This window comes from Zootoca vivipara, chromosome 6 (genome assembly GCF_963506605.1).
Source record: "Zootoca vivipara chromosome 6, rZooViv1.1, whole genome shotgun sequence".
In the NCBI taxonomy this organism is placed as follows: domain Eukaryota; kingdom Metazoa; phylum Chordata; class Lepidosauria; order Squamata; family Lacertidae; genus Zootoca; species Zootoca vivipara.
Window position 1 is genome coordinate 9,706,447 of NC_083281.1, and position 24,405 is coordinate 9,730,851.

A 24,405-nucleotide genomic window follows, 5' to 3' on the forward strand; every position below is an offset into this window, starting at 1 on the left:
GGGGAGTTTAAGTTTAAAGGAGTGTTTGAGGCCATTCTTGCATTGCATGGGATTGGACTAGATGACTAGGGTGTTTCATTTTAGGGGGTGAAACTTTATTTTGTGGCAAATTTCTGCAGTGAGGGAGACTTTAAAAATATGTTTTCAGGTGCGAGGAATTCAAAGCTGCTATTTATTTTGTGATCAGGCAATATTTAGGTTGGTAGATCTGCATTTGATTAAAAAGCACATAAACAATAATAGCAATATTAATATATAACTGAGAATACTCGACAACCATTTTCAATGGTTTACGTGCAATTTTACACACATTTTACTTAGCAAGCGAAACGGAAGTATATCAATTTAACCAAAATCTATGTTGAATTCCCAAGTCATGTTAAAACTTTTTAGCTCACCCCTCGTTTTGGGAAGTGAAAGTTGAAAAATTCAACATGCCCTATGAGATGACCCTTGTTGGGGTCCCCTTCCGACGCTACGATTCTATGACCCTGGGGGTTGTAGTTTATTAAGAGGGCTGGGAATTGTAGCTCTGTGAGGGGCTCAGCCATTCAAACAGCCATGAAGCTCACTGGGGGTCTTTGGGGGCCAATCACAGTCTCTCAGCCTAACCTACCTTACAGGGTTCTGGTGAGGAGAGCATGAAGGTGGATTGCATATGCTGCTTTGAGCCATTTAGAGGAAGGAAGGCTAATAATAATAATAATAATAATAATAATAATAATAATAATAATTTATTATTTATACCCCGCCCATCTGGCTGGGTTTCCCCAGCCACTCTGGGCAGCTCCCAACAGAACATTAATAACAGAATAAAACATCAAACATTAAAAACTTCCCTAAGCAGGGCTGCCTTCAGGTGTCTTCTAAAAATCAGATATGTAGTTGTTTATTTCCTTGACATCTGATGGGAGGGCGCCTGTTCCACAGGGCAGGGGCCGCTACCGAGAAGGCCCTCTGCCTGATTCCCTGTTACTTTGCTTCTTGCAGGGAGGGAACCACCAGAAGGCCCTCGGCGCTAGACCTCCGTGTCCAGGTTGAGCGATGGGGGTGGAGACGCTCATTCAGGTATACTGGACTGAGGCCGTTTAGGGCTTTCAAGGTCAACACCAACACTTTGAATTGTGCTCGGAAACGTACTGGGAGCCAATGTAGGACTTTTAGGACTGGTGTTATATGGTCTCGGCAGCCACTCCCAGTCACCAGTCTAGCTGCCGCATTCTGGATTAATTGTAGTTTCCAGGTCACCTTCAAAGGTAGCCCCACATAGAGTGCAAGTGGGAGATAACCAGATCGTGTACATTCTTTTTTTATAAAAAAAAATTATTAAAGATTTCTTTGCAAAGGTGTGTACAGTGTCTCTCATATTTTAACATGTATCATTTTTGCAAATCAGTTTCATTTGTGAAGACACTAAGAAGAAAGAGGGAAAACGAGGTAGATAGGGGGTGGGAGGGTGGATGGGGGTGAGAATAGGTGACGATGTTTCTGTTTTGCTTAATATATGTAGGGCTTGATGTCAGCTTTGGTTGTGTTGGTACTCCTTTATTCGCTTGTGTTCTTTTGATGGTGAGAGAGATTTGGGTTGGCCAAGGGTGTGGTTGTCCATTTGTGATTGGCTATGATGGTCTTTGTTTTCATGTGTGAGTGGGGTGGGTGGGTATTTTTGGGTCAGGTTAGCCATACTGATTTGTATGCTGGCGGTAATTTTTTGTCATTATCTTGCTGGGCTGTGGTCATGTCACATTCTGGCGAGACACGGAGCAAGCAGGCAGGGTCTCAGATGGAGCTGGTAAACAGCTGCCCTGGACACAGAATTGACCTGCGCCTCCATGGACAGCTGTGAGTCCAAAATGACTCCCAGTCTGCGCACCTGGTCCTTCAGGGGCACAGTTACCCCATTGAGGGCCAGGGAGTCCTCCACACCTGCCCGCCTCCTGTCCCCCCAAAACAGTACTTCTGTCTTGTCAGGATTCAACCTCAATCTGTTAGCCGCCATCCATCCTCCAACCGCCTCCAGGCACTCACACAGGACCTTCACCGCCTTCACTGGTTCTGATTTGAAAGAGAGGTAGAGCTGGGTTTCATCCGCATACTGATGAACACTCAGCTCAAATGAAATCGTCTTCCCCCTCAGCCATGCTCATTGGGTCAGGAATCATGGGAGCTGTAGTCCAATAATATCTAGAGCAGGCATCCCCAAACTGCGGCCCTCCAGATGTTTTGGCCTACAACTCCCATGATCCCTAGCTAACAGGACCAGTGGTCGGGGAAGATGGGAATTGTAGTCCAAAACATCTGGAGGGCCGAAGTTTGGGGTGCCTGATCTAGAGGGTCAAAGGTGATCCTCCTCTGATAGGCACTGAATGCGGTGAGATTTACTTCTTTGCAGAGACAGGCGCAGGATGATATCACACAATAAAATAAATCCAATTGCATTCAAATAAATACCTCTGATATATTTCCAGGGCTCAATTCATTATTGAGATATCAAAAGAAATGTAACACAAAAATAAGCAACCAAAAAAACACCCCATTTAATTTAACAAACCGTTAACATTCATCGCTAGAAGGAAGGATAGATACCATCTCTCATATATACACAGTGACAGGCCGACATCAAAACAGGAAAGCCAGATTGTTCTCAACTTGGACACTTGCATTCTGTATTTGTGTGTTTGTGTTTAATACACACACACACACACACAGGGTGTGTGTGGGTGTGTATGAAGGCCATTGGGCTAAAAAAGGGCCCAGGAAACATAAAGCATAAATAAATACAATAAATACATTAATACGTTTAAAAGTGGGCTTCAAAACAATTGGGATCAGCCAGCTTCACCCCAAACACATCTTATTACCCCACCCTGTTCCCAAAATTTCAGTTTGGGAACAATTTTAATACTGCTCTGGATATTCCTGAGATGATAGACATGAGGGGCTTAAAACAGTCCATATGAATAATAATAATAAACACCATACAAAAGCTTATAAACATTATGATTGCACAAATGGGATCTGCAATGAAATGTTGCAGCGTGTGAAGCGCTACCAGGTTCTGGATTTGCACCCACTTTGTTCCCTTCCCCTTCTCTGCCTGCTTTCCCCTTGCCCCAAGTAGCACAACACGGTTGCATCTCGTACGGAAATTGTGCGTGCCCAATGCCGCCCCACTCCCCATGCCAGGCGTGGGTGGGAGGGAGACACACACACACACACCCCACCCTCCCAGAGATGACTCAGCCTGCCCAAAGCAAGGCAGAGAGCTTATACAGTAAACTTCTTTTTGCACCTGACCAAAGGGACCCCTGACCATTAGGTCCAGTCGTGACCGACTCTGGGGTTGCGCGCTCATCTCGCTTTACTGGCCGAGGGAGCCGGCGTACAGCTTCCAGGTCATGTGGCCAGCATGACAAAGCCGCTTCTGGCGAACCAGAGCAGTACACGGAAACGCTGTTTACCTTCCCACCAGAGCGGTACCTATTTTATCTACTTGCACTTTGACGTGCTTTTGAACTGCTAGGTTGGCAGGAGCTGGGACCGAGCAACGGGAGCTCACCCCGTCTCAGGGATTCGAACCGCCAACCTTCTGAACAGCAAGCCCTAGGCTCTGTGGTTTAACCCACAGCGCCACCCGCGTCCCTCACCCTGCTTGGGTTACCCTTTTAAAGTAGAGAAGCCAGGGATTGAACCTGGGGCCTCCTCTATCTCTGAGCGAACGCTTCCCCCTTCAAGATACAGGAACATAGGAAGATGCTTTATGCAGAGTGAGGGCGCTGTCATCTGATTACACCAACTGGCCCAGAGACTGACTGGTTTAGCGCTAGCAGCGCTTGTTGTTTTGATCCTAAAATGGCCACCCACATAGCAAGGTGCCCAATGCCATCTCAGCGTTGCTACAAAACAGAAACCAGCCCTGCAGTGCGGCAGGAGTAAAGTCACAAGCCTGTGGCTGGCCACAAATATGTGTCTTTATTATTATTATTATTATTATTATTATTATTATTATTATTATTATTATACGAAATGGCTCATGCCATTACCCTGCCGCGGTGAAGCGCTTTTGGAAACTGATAAAACTAGCCTCTCATCAGAGGAACGCGGCCAAGTCCAGACAAGCATGGAGAGCTCCTTTTGTCTGGTCAGCCCTAAGATGGAATCCAAGGTGTCGGTGGCTGAAGACCTCTGCTAAAAATGCCCCCTCTAAGGATCAAGTTGCCAGAGAGTTCATTCATCGGCACGGACCTTGTAAGAAGTTGCCTAATTCCCTGCCAGACCATTGGCCAACTTCGCTCAGTATTGCCTATTGCAGCGACAAAGGACAGAGAAAATGTGGCCCTCCGGACTCCTCCAGGCGGCCCTTGGACATCTCCTCAGCCTTCACCAGCCCTAACTGTGGGAGGATGGCCAGAGTCAAGAGAGCTCCTTGTTCTGTATCCCTGGGTGGTATGGAAATTTAATAAATGATAATGATACATGTGGCCCTCTGGACCTCCCCGCCTGGCCCTCAGAACATTCCCCAGGCCATACTCCTTGCTCCACACCCTCCTCGCGTGTTTTTGCCTGGCCAGGCAGGGTGCGTCCCTGAAATCTGACCGTGCCTCTCACCCACCTGGTTGGAGAGGGCAGAGTTTGGGCGTCAAAACTATGCAATGCAAGCGTTGCTCCGCCCCCTTTTTCCCTCTGCCCCCGCCCACCACTGGGCTCCAGCACTGACTGGCAGCAGGCAGAAAGGTTTTGCCGGCGCTGCCTGGAAGTGCCGGGTATCGAATCATAGAATCGGAAGGGACCCTGAGGGTCACCTTGGTCCAACCCCCCTGCAATGCAGGAATCTAGATTCTGTGTGCGCTCTAACCACTGAGCCACACAGCCTCCTCCCCTCAAGGAAGTTGACCTCTGCTCTCCCGGCGTGGGTGACTGAAACCCTCTGCCGCCTCCACTGCTTCCACCCCGCCCCTCTCGCCTTATAATCCCGCTTTTCTAGCAGACAGCTGGGCTAGGCTGCCGTGCCTCAACCTGCCTGAAGTATCGCCCAGCGCGGAGGCACCATGTGGAAGCTCAGAGGGAGTGACTGAAGGCAGAAACTGTCTCTCTCTCTCTTTTTCAGGTCACCAACTCGAAATGCTCGAGAAGCATGGATCCGAAGCACCGCTTTCTGGTTCTGCCAACGCCTCCGATGTCGTTCCTCTCCGGATCTGTCTTTCTTCCCCTCCTCCTCGCTTGGAGACCTGCAATTTAGAAAGGGAACACAGAGGGGAAGATTTAGGACTGATAAAAGACAGGGCTTCTTCAAAGCAGCACCTAAGCCAGGCGCCGGCAACGTTTTTCGGCCGTGGGCCGGATCATTCCCACGGACAATTGTCCGTGGGCCGGACATGCACAGAAGCGATTTTCAGCGCCGCGCTGCACATGTCTGGGGCACCGAAAATCGCTTCTGCGCATGCCCAGAAGCCAGAACTCACTTGTACGTATGCCCAGAAGCTGAAAATCGTGGCTGCGCAGATGCCATTTCCGGAACTACTCGGCGAGTCCCTACGCCACACTGTGCCGGTTTAGCGCAGTGTGCGGGGGACTTGCCGAGCGGGCAGCTCGGTGACTGGGCGGCTCGTGGGCCAGATAAACAGCTTCCGTGGGCCGGATCCAGCCCATGGGCCGGAGGTTGACGACCTCTGGCCTAAGCTCTATCTGTGCACTGTGAGAACAGGATGCTGAACTAGCTGGGCCATTGGTTTGATCCAGCACATCTGATTCGAGCTAGTTAGCCATACAGGGTTAAAAACGTGAGAGGCAACTAGCCCGGCACATACCTGCCAAGTCTCCCGCTGAAAAATGCGAGATCAGCAGTGGTGCGGCACTGAAAGTTGCGTAGAAGCAACTTCCGGGGTCGCTCTGCCCATGTGTGGCCACCGGAAATCGGGCAGAGCAGCACCGGAAGTCGCTTCTATGCATGCCCGGCGGCCACCCAAAGTGGAGGCTCCCTGGCAGGTAGGAAATCTGGGGGATTTCCGGGATTTTTCTCCATTCGGGAGAACAGCGGGAAACGGATTAAAATCCGGGGGTTTCCCGCGAAAAACGGGATACTTTGCAGCTAAGGCCCGGCATCCTGACTTCCCAGGAGTGGCCAAGCAGGTGTGGAGATGGCCATCATTTAGAAAGAAGAGCTCAAGAAGTTAAAATAACAATAATATCCTGTCTCGGGTCAGCATCCGCATCCCCAGCTATGTTGCCAACTGTGGTGTCACAGAATGTTTACGAACACTCAAATAGCTCTGGGTGAAACATCTGTTGAAGATTCCAACAGCTCCAGAGGAAGTGTTGCTCACGGGATGCTGGCGATTAGCAAAATTGCAGGGATGAATTGGGCAAACATCAGGAATGCCAGCGGGGGGAGGGGAAATGCCACCTCGTGGCCTATCAGGAGCTCAGGAAAGCTTTCTGTCTGGGTTTGGGAAGGTGTACCTGTTTGCGCTCTCCTCCCACAGCTTACCTTTGGATATCTGCGAGCTGCTGTTATTTGCTCACGTGAGAGATAAAATAAACAACGCCGTCCTTCTGAATGATGGCGCCATGCCAGGCCGTTCCTCAGGCTCCCAAAGCAAGCATCACCTGCGTTGTTTTCTAAAAGAAAGGGAGAGATCATCTGTCAATCAAATAAACGACAGCCAAGAGGGCAGGGGGATCGGATCAGACCCGTCCCCATAGAAATTGCCACCGCCTCATATTTATCTCCCCAGTGAAGAAAATAACCAGAATAACGGAATTTTAAAATTTAAGTAAATCGGCACGGGTATGATTCCCCAGCTGTGAAGAACCTCCATACTATTGCTTTGGCTGAAAGATTAAAAATAAATAAATACCAGTAGCAGCTGCCCTATAGGTGAATCCCTCTCCACCCCAGCTATTGACTGACATGCTGTGATGTCACAGAATGTTCACGAACATTCCAACTACAGGGAGGGCAAGGTGCAGAATGTGGGCATGGCAAGAGTTGTGTGAGTTTCTACACCACGTTATCAGGGCCAGCCCAAGACATTTTGGCACCTGAGCCGAACCAAAAAATGATGCCACCCGCCACCATCGAAGAAGGGGGTGAGCGAAAATCTACATCGGGAAGAAGGTTGGGGGGGAGACCTCCTATTGGCCTAGAGGGAGCAGGGCAGGGGGCGTTGCCAAGGAGGTGGCAAATCCTCAGAGGCCAGATCTGCTGGCCCTGTGGATTCCGCCGCCCAAGGCGGTCACCTCACCTTGCCTCGTGGGTGGGCATATTATTTAGCTATAGTTCTTCCAAAAAAACAGAGTGCCAGGCCCTTCCACGACCAAACAGCATTCGCAGGGTGGCTTGCAAAACTGTAAACTCTACTTGGGTTATCGGGCCTCCAGATCTGAACTGAATTCTCTAGATTTGCCTGAATACCTGCAGATGGCGGGCTGTTGAATCTCCAGATAGACAAGAGAGCCTACATATATATGAGAAACCCGGGGGGAGCGGTTGAGGCTAGTCCTGCCCTTTGCCACTACCCAATTAACCTCCGTCTCCAAGGGCTGCCACGGTCAGATCACCAGGGGCAAGCTGAGACTCTCCAAATGTCCCTATTTTGCAGGGGCAGTCCGGGAATAACAGAAGCCATCAAGGTTTCTCATTTGATCCCGGACTGCCCTGCTTTTCCTCAATAGGACATCCCTATTTTCATTGGAGAAATGTCAGAGGGGATGGAACAGGATGTCCCCGTTTTCATCAGCGAAATGTTGGAGAGGGTGGGAAAGGGTGTTCCCAGTTTTCATCAGAGAAATGTTGGAGGGCATGCAAGCTCATGGCCTATGGAACTTGCTGCCAAGGAGTGTGGTGGAGTCTCCTTCTTTGGAGGTCTTTAAGCGGAGGCTTGACAGCCATCCGTCAGGAATGCTTCGATGGTGTTTCCTGCTTGGCAGGGGGTTGGACTGGGTGGCCCTTGTGGTCTCTTCCAACTCTATGATTCTATGAGTGCCTACGTGAGAATTTGCAGGCCGCTTCTGCCAGGCTGAAGCTTGCAAGCTGCATCAACAGTCATTGCTGTTGCTTATTTTTATTTGTACTATTACTACAAGAGGCTCCTTCACTCACCTGATAACTCAGGCCCTCCACCTGCAACCTGGAGGGGGACAAGAAAACCTGGAGGCTTCAGGGCAGACCTGGAGGTCTAGCCCAGGCATAGGCAAACTCGGCCCTCCAGGTGTTTTGGACTACAATTCCCATCTTCCCCGACCACTGGTCCTGTTAGCTAAGGATCATGGGAGATGTAGGCCAAAACGTCTGGAGGGCTGCAGTTTGGGGATGCCTGATGTAAGAGGAGCTGTCCTGCTGGATCAGAACAAAGGCCTCCCCATCTGGGCCCATCATCCCTAGCTAACAGGACCAGTGGTCAGGGATGATGGGAGATGTCATCCCAAAACATCTGGAGGACCGAGTTTGCCTATGCCTGGTCTAGCCACTCATTCTCCATCGATCAGGGCAGGCAGTAGTCCTTGCTGAGCTGGCCATTCCACCCTGCTGGTTGGCCAAGCTGGTTGCTCAACCCTTCAGTCATGGGGGTGAGGCTTACGAAGGATTGCTAGCTGCGCAAGACAGACATGCATTGCCCTTCCAAAGTGGTGCGCATTTGCAACCGACAGTCATCTTCGCTTTGAAAGGCCGCCTGATCTGGTTCCCGTTTGAAGATAAAGAATCACAAGGAGGGATAGCCCAGGAGAGGCCAAGAGGTTGCCTGAGGACAGGGAACACCTAGGCACCCCTTCACCATCTTCCCAACTAGGGAAAGATGTCTTGCATTTCCATTTGAATTAGCATGTGTGTTTCCGAAGTTGCAGCTGAAAGTATCAAATCACCGTTTGTACATTTCATGCAAGTCATGTGCCGCCCTCCATCCTTTTGTTTTGTTTTAGAATCATAGAATCGTAGAGTTGGAAGAGACCACAAGGGCCATCCAGTCCAACCCCCTGCCGAGCAGGAAACACCACCAAAGCATTCTTGACATATGCCTGTCATGCCTCTGCTTAAAGACCTCCAAAGAAGGAGACTCCACCACACTCCTTGGTAGCAAATTCCACTGCCGAACAGCTCTTACTGTCAGGAAGTTCTTCCTAATGTTTAGTTGGAATCTTCTTTCTTGTAGTTTGAATCCATTGCTCCGTGTCCGCTTCTCTGGAGCAGCAGAAAACAACCTTTCACCCTCTTCCATATGACATCCTTTTATATATTTGAACATGGCTATCATATCACCCCTTAACCTTCTCTTCTCCAGGCTAAACATACCCAGCTCCCTAAGCCGTTCCTCATAAGGCATCGTTTCCAGGCCTTTGACCATTTTGGTTGCCCTCCTCTGGACACGTTCCAGCTTGTCAGTATCCTTCTTGAACTGTGGTGCCCAGAACTGGACACAGTACTCCAGGTGAGGTCTGACCAGAGCAGAATACAGTGGTAGTATTACTTCCCTTGATCTAGATGCTATACTCCTATTGATGCAGTCCAGAATTGTTTTGTTTTGTTTTGTTTTGGCAATACACAACATTCCACCCTGAAATATGCGCTTCTTAACTTTGCCATTATCAAAGAGTCCGATCCCGGGCAGAGAGGATGGCCTTTGGCAGTTGCACTTCGGCAGAACGTCGAAAGTCAGCCCCCTCTCCAGCAGCTTCAAAACCAGTCCCGTGTTCTGTGGGACCCATGATGCAGTGCAACGCAAGGGAAGGCCCACTGCACCATGGGCACCATAGTAGGTGAAATATACTCGGAGTCGAGAGTGAATTTCATGCTCTTTATTCAGCTCATATTCATCAAGGAGAAGAAGAGAAGACGAATGGCTCTTTTCCCAAAACCATCTGCTTATATACATTATTTACACAATGGGCCTTGCGTGATTGGCTACTTCAGGGCTACACCTGTGGGCCAATTATATTGTGGATTGACTTCTGCCTGCAGCCTGATTGGCTGCTCCTACAGGCCAATCAGGTAGCAGATTCACTTCTGCCAGCCGCCTGATTGGCTGCTCCAGCAGGCCAATCAGGTTGCGGATTCACTTCCACCTGGAGTTGGATTGGGTAGCTCCCGCTGATTCTGAATCCTATTGTTCTAGGATTCAGCTCAGTACATAACAGTAGGCTAATGCCAAAGGAGCCTGGATGTGTTTTGTATTTGTTGATGTACCCTTACTTTCACCAATTATCTTCTCATTTTTTATCTGGTTGTATTAAAAAAAAAAAGCTAGAGAAAGGTTTCTCTCTCTCAATTTCGCCAACTCGGGGGGACAACCAGCAACACTCCTACGGGTGATCTCAGTGATCAAGCTGGGATACAAAGTGCCCCCTAAGGTAGCCCTGGACCAAGGTAGCATTGACCACACGACACCTCAGCGAAACATCTGCTATGCAAAATGTTGTCAGGGGTCACGGGAGCCGTGGAAAGATGTACAGGCAAGCTCATCATTTGGAGCTACCATTCAATTGCTTGGGTAATTGTGAAAGTTTGCAGACAGTTGTACGTTTTAAACGCACATTGTGTCTTGTGTTGCAAACCCCTAAATTTGTTTCCCGGGGGGGGGAGGTCAGGGAGCTTCGGGGGTTGCAGTGACCCCCCCCCCAACGGGTCATGCAAGCAGATAATCAATAGCAACCGACCCACCTCGCAGGGTCCTCGCAAGGATCACAACCGACAACCTCTCCGGCAAAGGTCTTGTGCAAACGCTAGTTATAATCCTGCATGTTCTTGCAGGGGGGAGGAGTCAACCCTCCTGATTAAAAAGCAGAGTTTGCTCCGCTGCCCCTTCTGGAATTGCAACAGGGTGACCTCTTTCTGCCAGCAAACACACACACACACACACGCACACACACACACCAAGCAGTTTGTTCAGAAACCACATAGATAAATACATTTTGCATATTAGCCAGGGCAATAAGCATCCCTACCGCCCCCAAATCTGCGAGGCCGAGTCTTAAGTGAATTTTTATGGCCAACATTATCAACCCCCAGGATACCAACATGGAGAAGAGGCTGACTCCTTCTCCCGAACACTGCCAATTATCTGACGGCGCATTAGAAAAGGGGGGGCAGGAAGAAAAACAGGGTCTTTACGCTGTTTTCTCTTGCGTCGGGTGGAAAACCACCAGGACAGAGTCCCATGCCCTGGATGTTACCATCAATATTCATGGCTGTGACATACAGGTCACCAACTCTGCAAAGGAAAGCGTCACAGCATCTGGAATTAACACACCTCTTTGCCGTGTGCAGGGGATCTTTCTCAGTTCCTCAAATGTGGGGCATGCAGGACTGCCCCCGAGGCCGAACCAGGAGCTGCCGCTGGTGCCAAATCCAGCACCTCGACCAACTGCTCGCTGGGGGCCACTGGTGGTGGTGGTAGTGGACAGGGCCGGCCCACTCATGGAGCACAGTGTGGCAGTTGCCTCGGGCGGCAGGCTGGGGGCAGCCAGGAGGAGTGGCAGATATGGGACCCCAAGGAGAGGAGCACTAAGCGCAGGAGACAAGGGACGCTTGCCACTGCCTGCTCCTCTCTGGCCTCCTTCTTTCCCCAACACCTTCAGTGCTTCTCTGGGCTGCATCCAGTCAACTTGGATGGAGGCAGTGGTTAGGATCAGAAGGTTGGCGGTTTGAACCCACCCCGGGGTCCCTTCCAACTCAACAATTATATGATTCTGTGAAATGAGGAGAGGGAGAACAGTGCTTCTTCTTTTTCTTCTTCTTTGGCGATCCCTCGTAGCCGAGTAAGATTGTCCTCCATAAACACAGATTTTAACAATGGGTCCGTAAGTGACTGTGGAGGCCAATTCTGGATCCACACGTCCTTCCACAGTGGGGACATTGGTTTCCGGGCGGGAGTTGATCACGGTGTGGATTTGCCAAGCGTGCCTTCCTCTTAGCACGTTTCTCCCTTTCGTCCCAAGTTCGAGTGTCTCCAAGGCCCATGACACCTTTGGTAAAGGCTGTTCTTCCATTGGAGCACTCACAGGCCAGTGTTTCCCCGTTGTCGGTGTTTATACTACATTTTTAAAGATTTGCCTGGATTTGCCTTTAAACCTCTTTTGTTGACCACCAGCATTACGCTTCCCATTTTTATGTTCGGAATAGAGTAGTTGCTTTGGAAGACGATCATCACACAACATGACCAGTCCAACGAAGTTGATGCTGAAGAATCATTGCTTCCGCACGCTTGATCTTTGCTTCTTCCAGGACACTGGCATTCGTTCACCTGTCTTCCCAAATGATGTGTAAAATTTTCCGGAGACACCGTTGATGGAATCTTCCAAGGAGTTGGAGATGGCGTTTATAAGTGGTCCACGTTTCACAAGCATACAGTAAGGTTGGTAGTACTGTACAACAGAGAACAGGGCAGGGCACTTTGAGCCACTTGGAGGAAAAGGGGTCATGGATATATTTGCAGCAAAAGCAAACAAGCTGTCGCCAAAGCACAGCCGCCAGTCTGTTGGTCTTGCTCTTGGTCTTGGCTCTTTCTCAAAAAAGGAAGATTAGCAGTGACAAGATCCACTGAAGGCACAAAAGGGAAACAGGCCGCCCTGGAAAAACAGGCTTTGCGTCTCTACACAACGTGTCTGAGTCCTGACTCAGGAGAGGCGCAGCATACGACCGGCGACCATAATTATTGTTTATCCAGACGCCTGCCCAGTGATCACACTCTAAGATCCATGGAGGGGACTGAGCAAAGATTATTATTATGATATATTATGTATTATATTAATATATTGTTTGTAGTAGTAGTAGTAAATGACTATTTATTCCCTGTCTTTTTCCCTGATGGGACCCAATGCAGCTTCCAGATAGGTAGAGCACAAGACTCTTAATCTCAGGGCCGTGGGTTCGAGACCCACATTGGGCAAAAGGTTCCTTCTGACAGTACAATTCTATGATTCTATGAAAACATAGGAAAACCAACCCTTGCAATACCATGAAACATTGATAGGATTAAAACTATGCACATAACTTTGCTGGTGTGTTTACCGATGGATCTGGTTGGCTGCTGTAGAAACGAGGTTGCGGATTCGAACGGCCTTTGATCTGATCCAACGGAGCTCCTTCTTAAATGGCTCTTTTTAAGGGAAGAGTGAGCATATGAAGAGCCCAAAAGGGGCTCATCATTGCAGGGGGTTTGACTAGATGACCCATGGGGTCCCTTCCAACTCTAGAATTCTTTGATCCCAGTCCTCCTCCCATAGTGGCCAAATGCAAGCAGGACTCCCCCCTTCCTGTGGTTTCCAGCAATGGGTATTCCATAGAATCGTAGAATTGTTGAGTTGGAAAGGGACCCCATGGGTCATCTAGTCCAACCCCCCTGCAATGCAGGAATCTCAACAGGCGGCCCTCCCCCACCCCACCCCCATTTCGATCCATGCTGGGCCCTCCTTAGCTTTGCAAATGCGCTCGGCAGTTTTCCTTCTGTGTGCCACTCGTGCACACCTATTAACCGCCATGCACACGAGAGGCAGAATCCACCCACCAGGTAGACATGCAACTTCTCGAGACCTGGAAGGAACTAAACTCTGAAGGACAACAAGGGTAAGACTGGGGGTCCGTAAATGGGCGGGGCAGTGAGGTAGGAATATAAGAAGCTGCCTTATACCCCTAGCCAGACCACTGGTCCCTCTCGCCCAGGAATCACAGAATGAATCTTAGAATTGCAGAGTTGGAAGAATCATCTAGCCCAGGCATGGCCAAACTTGGCCCTCCAGCTGTTTTGGGACTACAATTCCCATCATCCCTGACCACTGGTCCTGTTAGCTAGGGATGGTGGGAGTTGTAGTCCCAAAACAGCTGGAGAGCCAAGTTTGGCCATGCCTGAGAGCCCAAACGCCCTGCAATGCAGGAATATGCAGCTGTCCCCAGCGGGTATCGAACTTGCAACCTTGGCGTTAATTGGCAGCACATTCTAACCAACTGGCTTACCTGGAGATGTCAGGGGTTGAACCTGGGACCTTCTGAGTACAAGGCAGATGTTCTACCACTCATCTACGGCCTTTCCCCTAAAAATATAAAGAGAGATTCTAGTCCTCTAGGTTCTGGATCAGGGGCTGATTTAAACAGAAACACAGGAAGTTGCCGTTTAGCACAGCAAACCGTGGTCCGGCTATCTCTGTAGTACCGCCTGCCCCAAGAATGGGGCACTAGTTGCCCTCCAGATGCTGTCGGCCTCCAAATCCTATCAGGCTCAGCCAACATGGCCAGCCGCGGCCATACCCAGCACATGGCAGAATCCCCCCTCCCAAGACACAGGTTACACTAGGCATCCCCAAACTTCGGCCCTCCAGATGTTTTGGCCTCCAACTCCCATGATCCCTAGCTAACAGGACCAGTGGTCGGGGAAGATGGGAATTGTAGTCCAAAACATCTGGAGGGCCGAAGTTTGGGGGTGCCTGGATTCCTAACCGCAATCTACTCAGAAGTAAGACCTGGTGACAATTTTCGATGGAGCTGACTCCAAAGGTAAGGAGGGCTAGGTTTACAATGTGGGTACGCATCCTTTTTATTACCATTATTGTTTATTAAATTTGTATTCCACCCCTATACCCATAGATCTCAGGGCGGTTGACGTCATAAAAATTGCAGTTTTCCTGATTATAATGCTTGCGCTTCGTGTTGTGCAGTTGTGGGTTTGGGGGCCGATATGCCAGCATGCCGAACTAAATTCCATCTACGCAGCATGACACAACAGGAATGCCATCGGGCCGTGCCTCCATTCTCCCACCCTCTTGGCCCATGTGTGGTTCCTTTGCCCCACGATTCTCCCACAGAAACAGCGGGAAAGAACCATAGTCCAATATATCGTTCCACATTTCACTGCTTTGCCCCTGCAATTTCCCACGTTAAAGGTGCTGCAAGGACTTGTGGTGGTTGTTTTTTTTCTTCTGGGATCAAGTAACACGGAAATGAGCGCGAATCATGGGCTATATTCCATTCGTTTCCCCAGAAGTGACTTCCACATCGTACGAAAGCTTCGCTGTAAAGCAGAAATCAACAGATAGGAAAATCCCGGGGAAATGGAATGAACAGCCATGGAAAGGCAGCCCAAAATCCCATTTACCTGGGAGCAAGGTTCATTGAACTCAACAGGACCTATTTCTGAGAAGACATGGCTAGGACCACGCAGGTAAATGTGGATTTATCCAACCAGTTTCTACCCAGGCAGGGTCTACCCGTTGAAAGGAATGGATCTAAACCAACAGTGCCCAGTCATTCCAATGGGTCTACTCCAAGCAGGGCTGTCTGTTAGCAACAAAGCCAGTGACACTGTGGTGTGGCTATTCTAAGGTTTTAAGCAGAGAGCTAGAAATTTTTGACCAGATCTAAGCATAGTGATCCGTTCTGGTTTCCTAGGATACCTCTAGGACCCAGGTTTATTGGTACTGGCACATTCAAAGGTAAAGGGACCCGTGACCATTAGGTCCAGTCGTGACCGACTCTGGGGTTGCGCACTCATCTCGCATTATTGGCTGAGGAAGCTGGCGTACAGCTTCCAGGTCATGTGGCCAGCATGACAAAGCCTCTTCTGGCGAACCAGAGCAGCACACGGAAACGCCGTTTACCTTCCCGCTGTAGCGGTCCCTATTTATCTACTTGCACTTTGACGTGCTTTCGAACTGCTAGATTGGCAGGAGCTGGGACCGAGCAACGGGAGCTCACCCCGCTGCAGGAATTCGAACCGCCGACCTTCTGATCAGCAAGCCCTAGGCTCAGTGGTTTAACCCACAGTGCCACCCGCGTCCCAAAGGTACCCTTCATTTATTAACTAGAGAAGCTATCATCATCCTCGCATGTGGTGTGATTGCATTATTGGGAGCTATATGCGCATTACGAAGACAACAAACGGATCCTGCTCCTGGTTGAGGTCACAGCAATTTCGCATCCTCAAGGACAGGGTGCGAGACAAGGCTCTATGTGCCCAAGACTTGCAACTGTGGCTGCATCCACAAGGCAGAATATTCCTTTTCCTCCTACGTTTCCCTAACGGCTGATTGTCGCATTGGATCCAAGCTTCCACACAATGTAAGAGGCAGCTCCTGGAAAACTAATGGGTCATCACGCATGCTTAGCACACACACACACACACAGTTATTCGTTTCCCTGTTATAGTTGAGCCACTTCTGGAAATCTCGCAAAATATAATGGAAGTTTAGCATGCTCCTAGCTTCTGGGAAAAGTCTGTTGCAGCCCCATTTAAGCAGAACCAAAGGATATATCGGCCAAAATTCCGCAGGAACTGCAGCGTGAAATGAACATTAGAAAACAAGACGGATAGGGAAAGTCGTACAATATTCCCCCACATATGAATGCAACACACAGCCAGTGTTCACAGCAGGGATGGAGAACCTATGGGCCTCCAGATTCTTGCTGAACTCCAATTCCCATCATCCCCGACAGCTGGGGTTGATGGGAGCTGTAGTCCTCCAAAATGTGGAAAGTCACAGTTGTCCTGCAGCCCTGTGATCATAGAACCCCTAAGAGTTGGAAGGGACCCCAAGGATCATCTAGCCCAACCCCCTGCAAGGCCGGAATATTTTGCCCAACGTGGGACTAGGGTTGCCAGACTCAATAGAGGAAAGGGCTTCTGTGCCTTTAATTGCCCTGCTCTCTTTTGAGTCTGGAAACCTTAAAGAGAAACCAGCAGACCCTTTGCTTGGAAATTAAACAAAGGGTCTGCTGGTTTCTCTTTAAGCTTTCCAGACTCGAAAGAGAGCAGGGCAATTAAAGGCACAGAAGTCCTGTCCTCTATTGAGTCTGGCAACCCTACGTGGGACTCAAACCCACGACTGTAAGAGTCTCATGCTCTACTGACTGAGTGATGTGCAGTATCACTGGGGTAGTGGCGCCCGCCCTCTGGAATGCCCTCCCATCAGATGTCAAGGAAATAAACAACTATCTGACTTTTAGAAGACATCTGAAGACAGCCCTGTTTAGGGAAGTTTTTCATGTTTGAAGTTTTATTCTGTTTTCAATCCTCTATTGGGAGCTGCCCAGAGTGGCTGGGGAAACCCAGCCAGATGGGCGGGGTATGAATATTTGTTGTTGTTGTTGTTGTTGTTGTTGTTGTTGTTGTTGTTGTTGTTGTTGTTGTTTTCTTGACATTCTTTGCGTATCCAGAACAATGACAGGCAAATGCAAAACTAGCACGGCTTGAATTTTGAATTCCACAACCTCCAATAACCCTCCATTCCCTGGGTCAAATCCTGCTCTGCTTTTGCCCCCTGCCCCCATCTTGCTTTGACCCTCAAAGGTGGCTTTGCACTCACTTGAGCAAAGAGGACTTCTGGCCCTTATTTATTTAGCCGCAGAGGAGACAACACCAAGGGGATGGCTCTACATAAAGGCATATACAAAGTGGACTCTCCTCCACTGGAGGTTTTGAAGCAGCGGTTGGGGGTTCTTTCCCTGCGAACCCAGCCTTGCAGGGGGTTGGGCTAGAGGACCCTTGGGGGCCCCTGGATTCTACGGTAAGTCTTTGCTCTGCAAATAATGCTCTTTGCTCTCCCCCAAAACCAGACTATCAGGCGGCATACAAAAACAGCCAGCTAAAGAGCAGGCTTTTTGCTGTGTTTTTAAACGGGTTTGATCAACATTTCTGCAGTTTTCCCTGAATTAAGCCCAGAGTTGTAAGAACATAGCAGTCTGCCTTACGCAGGGTTCAGCAATGCCTACACTGACTGGCAGAGGCTTGAAGCTGGGATTTCCTGCATGCAAATGAGGCGCTCCATGGCTGAACTGGGGTCCTTCCTCTCCATGCAAAGCAAGATTCTAGTCCTCATTGATTCGAAACAAAGGGCCGATTGAAACGAGCGCATAGGAAACTGCCTGGTACAAAGGTTTGCTCTCCAGCATTTTGGGCAGGGATCCCCTTTTTAAAATGAAATAATTTTTATTGGTTTTACAAATACAGTGGTACCTCGGTTTAAGAACACAATTGGTTCCGGAAGTCTGTACTTAACCTGAAGCGAACTTTCCCATTGAAAGTAATGGAAAGTGGATTAATCCGTTCCAGACAGGTCCACGGAGTACTTAAACTGAAAATACTCAAACCGAAGCGTACTTAAACTGAGGTATGACTGTACTACGGTAAGTACAAATACACAGAGAATTTTTAAAATTTATTTTTAACTATATAAAGAGATTCTCTGAATCTCGGGACTTCCCCCCATCCCTCCATGGGGTCTACTACTGCATATTCATCCATTCTCCAATTTTTATATCAAACCATAATTATCCATGGTAATTTTTACCCTACAAATGAAATCAAAACCCTGCTTTTGTTTCCATCTGCTTACAGTGGCTTCCTAAATAGCTTATATATTATTCCCATTCTTTTATAAGGTTTTTGTCCTCTTGGTTTCTGAGTTTTCCAGTCGGCTTTGACATCTTGGCATAGTCCATCAGCTCGGTTTGCCATGGGCAGGGATCCCTCTCAGTCTTACTTGGGGGGTTGAAACTGGGAACCTCCATCTCCCTAAAAAGCAGATGCTCTCCCACTGAACTCCAGCTCAGCTGCTCTCGCCGCCCAAGAGACAGCAGCTGTGATTTCCTTGCATTGACAAGGGGTCAGCCTAGATGACCCTCGGGGGTCCCTTCCAACTCTACAGCTCCCCAGACAAATCAAAACTTGTGCAAACCTCCTAAGCATCTGGCTAAGCTCACCCGATGCTCAGGGCACCCACCTCTTGTCGTTGATGAGCAGGAGGACGGAGCCGTTCTGGATCTTGGCCTCCTTCACCGTCTCGTGCTCCTCGATCACCCGGGCGTTGTAAAAGAAGGTCTTCTTCCAGGAGGTCACCCCTTCCCGCACCAGGTGCGCCCTCAGGTCCATCATGGTGTCGGTGGGCTTCACCGTCAGAGGCAGCAGGAGGTCCTCGTCGGCTAGGTGGACCTTGATGTGATACTTCTTCCACCGGGAGAGGCTCCTCCGCAGGGTCTCCATCCCCTCCGGCTCGGCGAGAGAGGCGGACGAGAGAGAGGCCGGCAAAAGCATGAAGCCGAGAGTAGGGAGGCCAGGAACTCCCTGGGAGGGTTTCGGAAAGGGAACGCCAGCCTGCCAGGCTGGACAAACCGGTCCCGGCCCGAGCCGTCGAGTGGCATGCTTCGCATTCCAGGGAAGATCTCGCCCTGTCTTCCTTCCCAAGGAGCGCAGAGCTCAGGGGCTTGGCGTGCCTCACGATATGGGAAGGCCTATCATCGCCACTTATTTCATAGAATCGAAGCATTGCAGAACGGGAAGGGACCACAAGGGCTATCCAGTCCACCCCCCTGAAAAGCAAAGATTTTTCACCCAACTCGGGGCTTGAACCCACGACCCTGAGATTAAGAGTCTATGCTCTACCGCAGAGCTTTCCAAACTTCTAATGCTGGTGGCGCGCTTTTTTATTTTATATAATTTTTATTAAATTTTCTGTTTTACATTTCAGAATATTCATTTAAACAACCTTAAAATATCAATGACTTCCCTCCTTCTCTTTCCATGGTTCATTCCACACAACCTAAAGCCCTGCATATTTTACAAAAACTATACCATTCAGTATTCCATCATTGCATCCATCGTAACTTATTTACACTGTTGAATTTACCTTAATGCTGCCAGCGTTTTCAGCTGTACACAGTTATTTCCCATATATTCGATAAACGTTTTTCAATCTTCTCTAAACGTATGCTCTTCTTGTTCTCTTATTCTATATGTTGAGTCTGCAAGCTGCATATATTCCATCAACTATAGTTGCCATTCTTCTTTTGTTAACAGATTAGACAACTGGGCCAAAGCAAACAAGATGAATTTTAACAGGGAGAAATGTAAAGTACTACACTTGGGGGTGGGGGTGGGGGGTTGAAAGGCACAAATACAGAATGGGTGACACCTGGCTTGAGAGCAGTGCATGTGAAAAGGATCTAGGAGTCTTGGTAGACCACAAACTTGACATGAGTCAACAGTGTGATGCAGCAGCTAAAAAAGCCAATGCAATGCTGGGCTGCATCAATAGGAGTATAGCATCTAGATCAAGGGAAGAAATACTACCGCTGTATTCCGCTCTGGTCAGACCTCACCTGGAGTACTGTGTCCAGTTCTGGGCACCACAGTTCAAGAAGGATACTGACAAGCTGGAACGTGTCCAGAAGAGGGCAACGAAAATGGTCAAAGGCCTGGAAACGGTGTCTTATGAGGAACGGCTTAAGGAGCTGGGCATGTTTAGCCTGGAGAAGAGAAGATTAAGGGGTGATATGATAGCCATGTTCAAACATATTAAAGGATGCCATATAGAGGAGGGTGAAAGGTTGTTTTCTGCTGCTCCAGAGAAGCGGACACGGAGCAATGGATTCAAACTACAAGAAAGAAGATTCCACCTAAACATTAGGAAGAACTTCCTGACAGTAGGGGTTTCGGCAGTGGAACTTGCTGCCAAGGAGTGTGGTGGAGTCTCCTCCTTTGGAGGTCTTTAAGCAGAGGCTTGACAGGCATATGTCAAGAATGCTTTGATGGTGTTTCCTGCTTGGCAGGGGGTTGGACTGGATGGTCCTTGTGGTCTCTTCCAACTCTATGATTCTATGGTTGGGACCTCACTGATTTTCATTTTGTGGGGCTTGCAAAACACATAAATAACCATTTCTGACACCTGGGAATTTCAGTCTGAATTACCCCCAACAGAAAGGACTCTGGGGGTTTTTTTTGGGGGGGGGGGGTTGAAAAGTACTTTTCAACATTTTTTCCAATTCATTATGACTTATTTCCCAATCCTCTTTTACCCTTTTACAAGTCCACCAAAAGCAATGATATTTCACCCAACTCGGGACTTGAATCCACGACCCTGAGATTTAGAGTCTCTCCTCTACTGCAGAGCTTCCCCAATTTATTGCGTTGGTGATGCACTTTTTTCAGACATGCATCATTTTGCAACACAGTAACTCAGTTTTACTAGCACACCGGAGGTTAAACTAACCCCTCGTAAGAATTTCGCGTGACACACCTGCACAGGGCAGCCGACACACTAAGGTGTCGCGACGCAGAGTTTGTAAATCTCTGCTCTGCTGACTGAGCTACCAGGCAGAGCTCAGGGGCTTGAGGTACATCAGAAATGCAGAGCCTGTCACCATAATCATTTATTTCATACAATCATAGAACAGTAGAGCTGGAAGGGTCCCAGGGGTCATCTAGTCCAACCCCCTGCAACTCAAGAGTCACAGTTAAAATATCGCTGACAGATGGCTGTCCAACCAGTGAAGGAGGGTTCGCCACCTTCCAATGGAGTCCGTTCCACTGTCAAACAGCTCTTGCCCTCAGAAAGTTCTTCCTGATGTTGAATCAGATTCTCCTTTCCTCTATTTTCAATCTAATGGGTTTGGGATGCTGCAGGACTCCGACTCCCATCATCCCCAACTGTTGGCTCAGGCTGATGAGTCCAGCAAGATCTGGAGAGCCACAGGGTTCCCCCCCCCATCCTGAGTCCCATGGTTCTCCCGTTATTCTCACAACAACCCTGTGAGGTGGGCTAAGCTGAGAGTCAATGAATGACTCCAAGCTTATAGACCAAATGGGGATTTCTCCCACTGCATCACACTAACCACTGCATCACACTGTATTTAGAGCTGACCCGACTGAAATGAATTGGACTAACTTACTCTGTGGGTTTTACTCTGAGGAAAACTTAGCTGGATAACAACGCAGAGGAGCTGTAGTTGCGAGTGGCAAAAAATTGGGAAGCAAACACAATCCCCGTAATGTTTCACAAACACCAAACACAGTAGGCGAAATAATCTGTTCTCTTCATCAAGGGTGAAACCTTTGGGATAAACAGACTCCCTGCAAAAACTACAATACAACAAAGATAGATTCTCAGCTGTTCTTCAGCGGCGAGGCTGTGAAAGAAAGGGCACCCTTGTTTTACGCTGCAAAGGCTTGTTCTGGTTTCGCTGCGCTTCCGAAAAAAGCCACAAACACAGAGGAACTGTGAAAATATGTTGCCGTTTTCCCTTCAGGTAAGAAACCCGGGTTTCCAAAAGGATCTCCAAAGGGCCTCTCCACAGAGGCGCATATTTTTGCCATTGATTTGCTTTACACAGTGCTGCCAACATAGATGGGAAATGTAGGCGGGGCTCTGCACCCAAGGAGCTTACAAAGTAAGACAGACAGCAGAGAAACAGAAGGAGGGAGGCAAAATGCGAAGCTGGCTGCAGGTTTGTGGGTGTTCTGGGCAAAGTGTCTTCAGATAGCTCTTTATAGGCCCGCTGGAGACTAAGAACATAAGACTAGCCTGCTGGATCAGGCCAACGGCTAGGGATGGGCCGGCCCCTGAGGCAAATTGAGACGACCGCTTCAGGCAGCGCCTCAGAAGAAAAACAAGAGATAAAGCCAGTGGCGGTCAGAGGGTCGGACTAGGACCTGGAGAACTGGGTTCAAATCCTCCACTCAGGCATGAAGCTCACAAGGGGCCAGTCACTCACTCTCAGCTTAAACTACTTCTCAGCATTGTTCTGGGGAATGAATGAGGAGAAGGCGAACCACTTACCGCTTGAGCTCCTCAGAGGAAAGGAGGGAGGCATTAATGCAATAAACGAATAACTAAAACATGGCAAATGAGAACACTGCCAATGCAATTCTGGGCTGCATCAATAGGAGCATAGCATCTAGATCTAGGGAAGTAATAGTACCACTGTATTCTGCTCTGGTCAGACCTCACCTGGAGTACTGTGTCCAGTTCTGGGCACCACAGTTCAAGAAGGATACTGACAAGCTGGAACGTGTCCAGAAGAGGGCAACCAAAATGGTCAAAGGCCTGGAAACGATGCCTTATGAGGAACGGCTTAGGGAGCTGGGTATGTTTAGCCTGGAGAAGAGAAGGTTAAGGGGTGATATGATAGCCATGTTCAAATATATAAAAGGATGTCATATGGAAGAGGGAGAAAGATTGTTTTCTGCTGCTCCAGAGAAGCGGACACGGAGCAATGGATTCAAACTACAAGAAAGAAGATTCCACCTAACCATTAGGAAGAACTTCCTGACAGTAAGAGCTGTTCAGCAGTGGAATTTGCTACCAAGGAGTGTGGTGGAGTCTCCTTCTTTGGAGGTCTTTAAGCTGAGGCTTGACAGGCATATGTCAAGAATGCTTTGATGGCGTTTCCTGCTTGGCAGGGGGTTGGACTGGATGGCCCTTGTGGTCTCTTCCAACTCTATGATTCTATGAAACAGCACCTGTTGGATTTCTGCCACGAAGCTGTTTCAATGCACTCAGAAAGCTTAACAGGGCCTTCGAATTCCTAAAGCTTACTTGTCTTTCTTCCCAGCGGTTCAGCAATAAAACCGCTGGAGCGTTTGCAAAGCTAAGCAGGGTCCGGTGCTGTTTCAAATTGGACGGGCGACCGCGGGTTGAGATTTCCTGCATGGCAGAGGGTTGGACTAGATGACCCTCAGTTTTCCCTTCCGATTCTGCGATCCTGTGATTCACCATAGCCAAGTGCAGCCTTGAAATATTAAGGCTCCCAAGCCCCGTGCGATCTCCGAACGCCAGTTCCAATTAATTTTGAATTTTTCATTAAACCATTATTAAAAAGCAAGAGGGTAGCCGAAGGAAGGGGGTGGGTGGGTTTCAACTCAGTCGATATATTAACTGCCTTCGTTTTGCCTAAGGACTTTTTATTATCTGTCCCAAGCAATTATGTCAGGAAGTTCTGATGCCTCTTTGCAGGTTAACTGGGAGGACATGCGGGGGGGGGGGCAGCGGAGGAGCTTGACATACAGCTGGATCTTTAAAAACTGTGTTTGGGGGAATCCCCAGGAATCCCTCGATTACTCACTGGCGGGGGCAGGGTTGCCAACAGCTATTTCTCAATGGGAAAATGGGGGGGGGAGGCTGGGGGCGCAAAGGGAGAGGGCTCCTTCCTACAAGGTCGTTTTCTGTTGGAGCCCCAACAGCGAGATCTTAAATATGGGGACAGCAAAAACCGATAACGGAATTTTATTTCTCCCTCTCTCATAACTTGTGGGCATTCAATGAAGCCGAGCGGTGGCGATGTGAATTAATGGAGGTAACGGTACTCATTAATAATAATTTAAAAAATGGGATTCCCTTTTGGACTTTTCATGGGAGGAAAACAGCAATACTACAAAGAAATACGGTTTAACAGAAAGGGAAGAAGGTGGATATTAACATGAACTGGACGCCATAAATAGTCGTTTTCTTTCATATTTGGTGGATGTGTAAAAGGGTAAAAGAGTATTGGGAAATGATTGATAATGAATTGAAAAAGCTGTTCATAATTACTTTCCGCAATAAACCAGAGTCCTTTCTGTTGGGGATAATTCAGACTGACATTCCCAGGTGTCAAAAAAAAGTTATTTATGTATGCCACTACTGCGGCCCATGTTTTGTTGGCCAAAAATG

The 24,405-nt window shown here is 48.7% G+C and overlaps 1 protein-coding gene across 2 annotated transcripts; it reads right to left on the reverse strand.

Annotated features, from left to right (window-relative positions):
- Positions 1-2,514: 2,514 nt before the first annotated feature.
- On the reverse strand, positions 2,515-19,043 carry TINCR (TINCR ubiquitin domain containing). 2 transcript variants are annotated; one of them, XM_060275386.1, is made up of 4 exons: positions 18,703-19,043; positions 13,946-14,022; positions 6,488-6,618; positions 2,515-5,228 (listed from the first exon to the last, which is right to left on the reverse strand). In XM_060275386.1, the coding sequence occupies exons 1-2, from the start codon at positions 19,011-19,013 to the stop codon at positions 13,998-14,000; spliced, it is 336 nt and encodes a 111-aa protein (XP_060131369.1). In that variant the 5' UTR covers positions 19,014-19,043; the 3' UTR covers positions 2,515-5,228; positions 6,488-6,618; positions 13,946-13,997. The 2 variants fall into 2 exon arrangements, with proteins under 2 accessions (XP_060131369.1, XP_060131370.1); XM_060275387.1 differs by lacking the exons at positions 2,515-5,228; positions 6,488-6,618 and adding an exon at positions 9,201-13,091.
- Between the last annotated feature and the right edge of the window lie 5,362 nt (positions 19,044-24,405).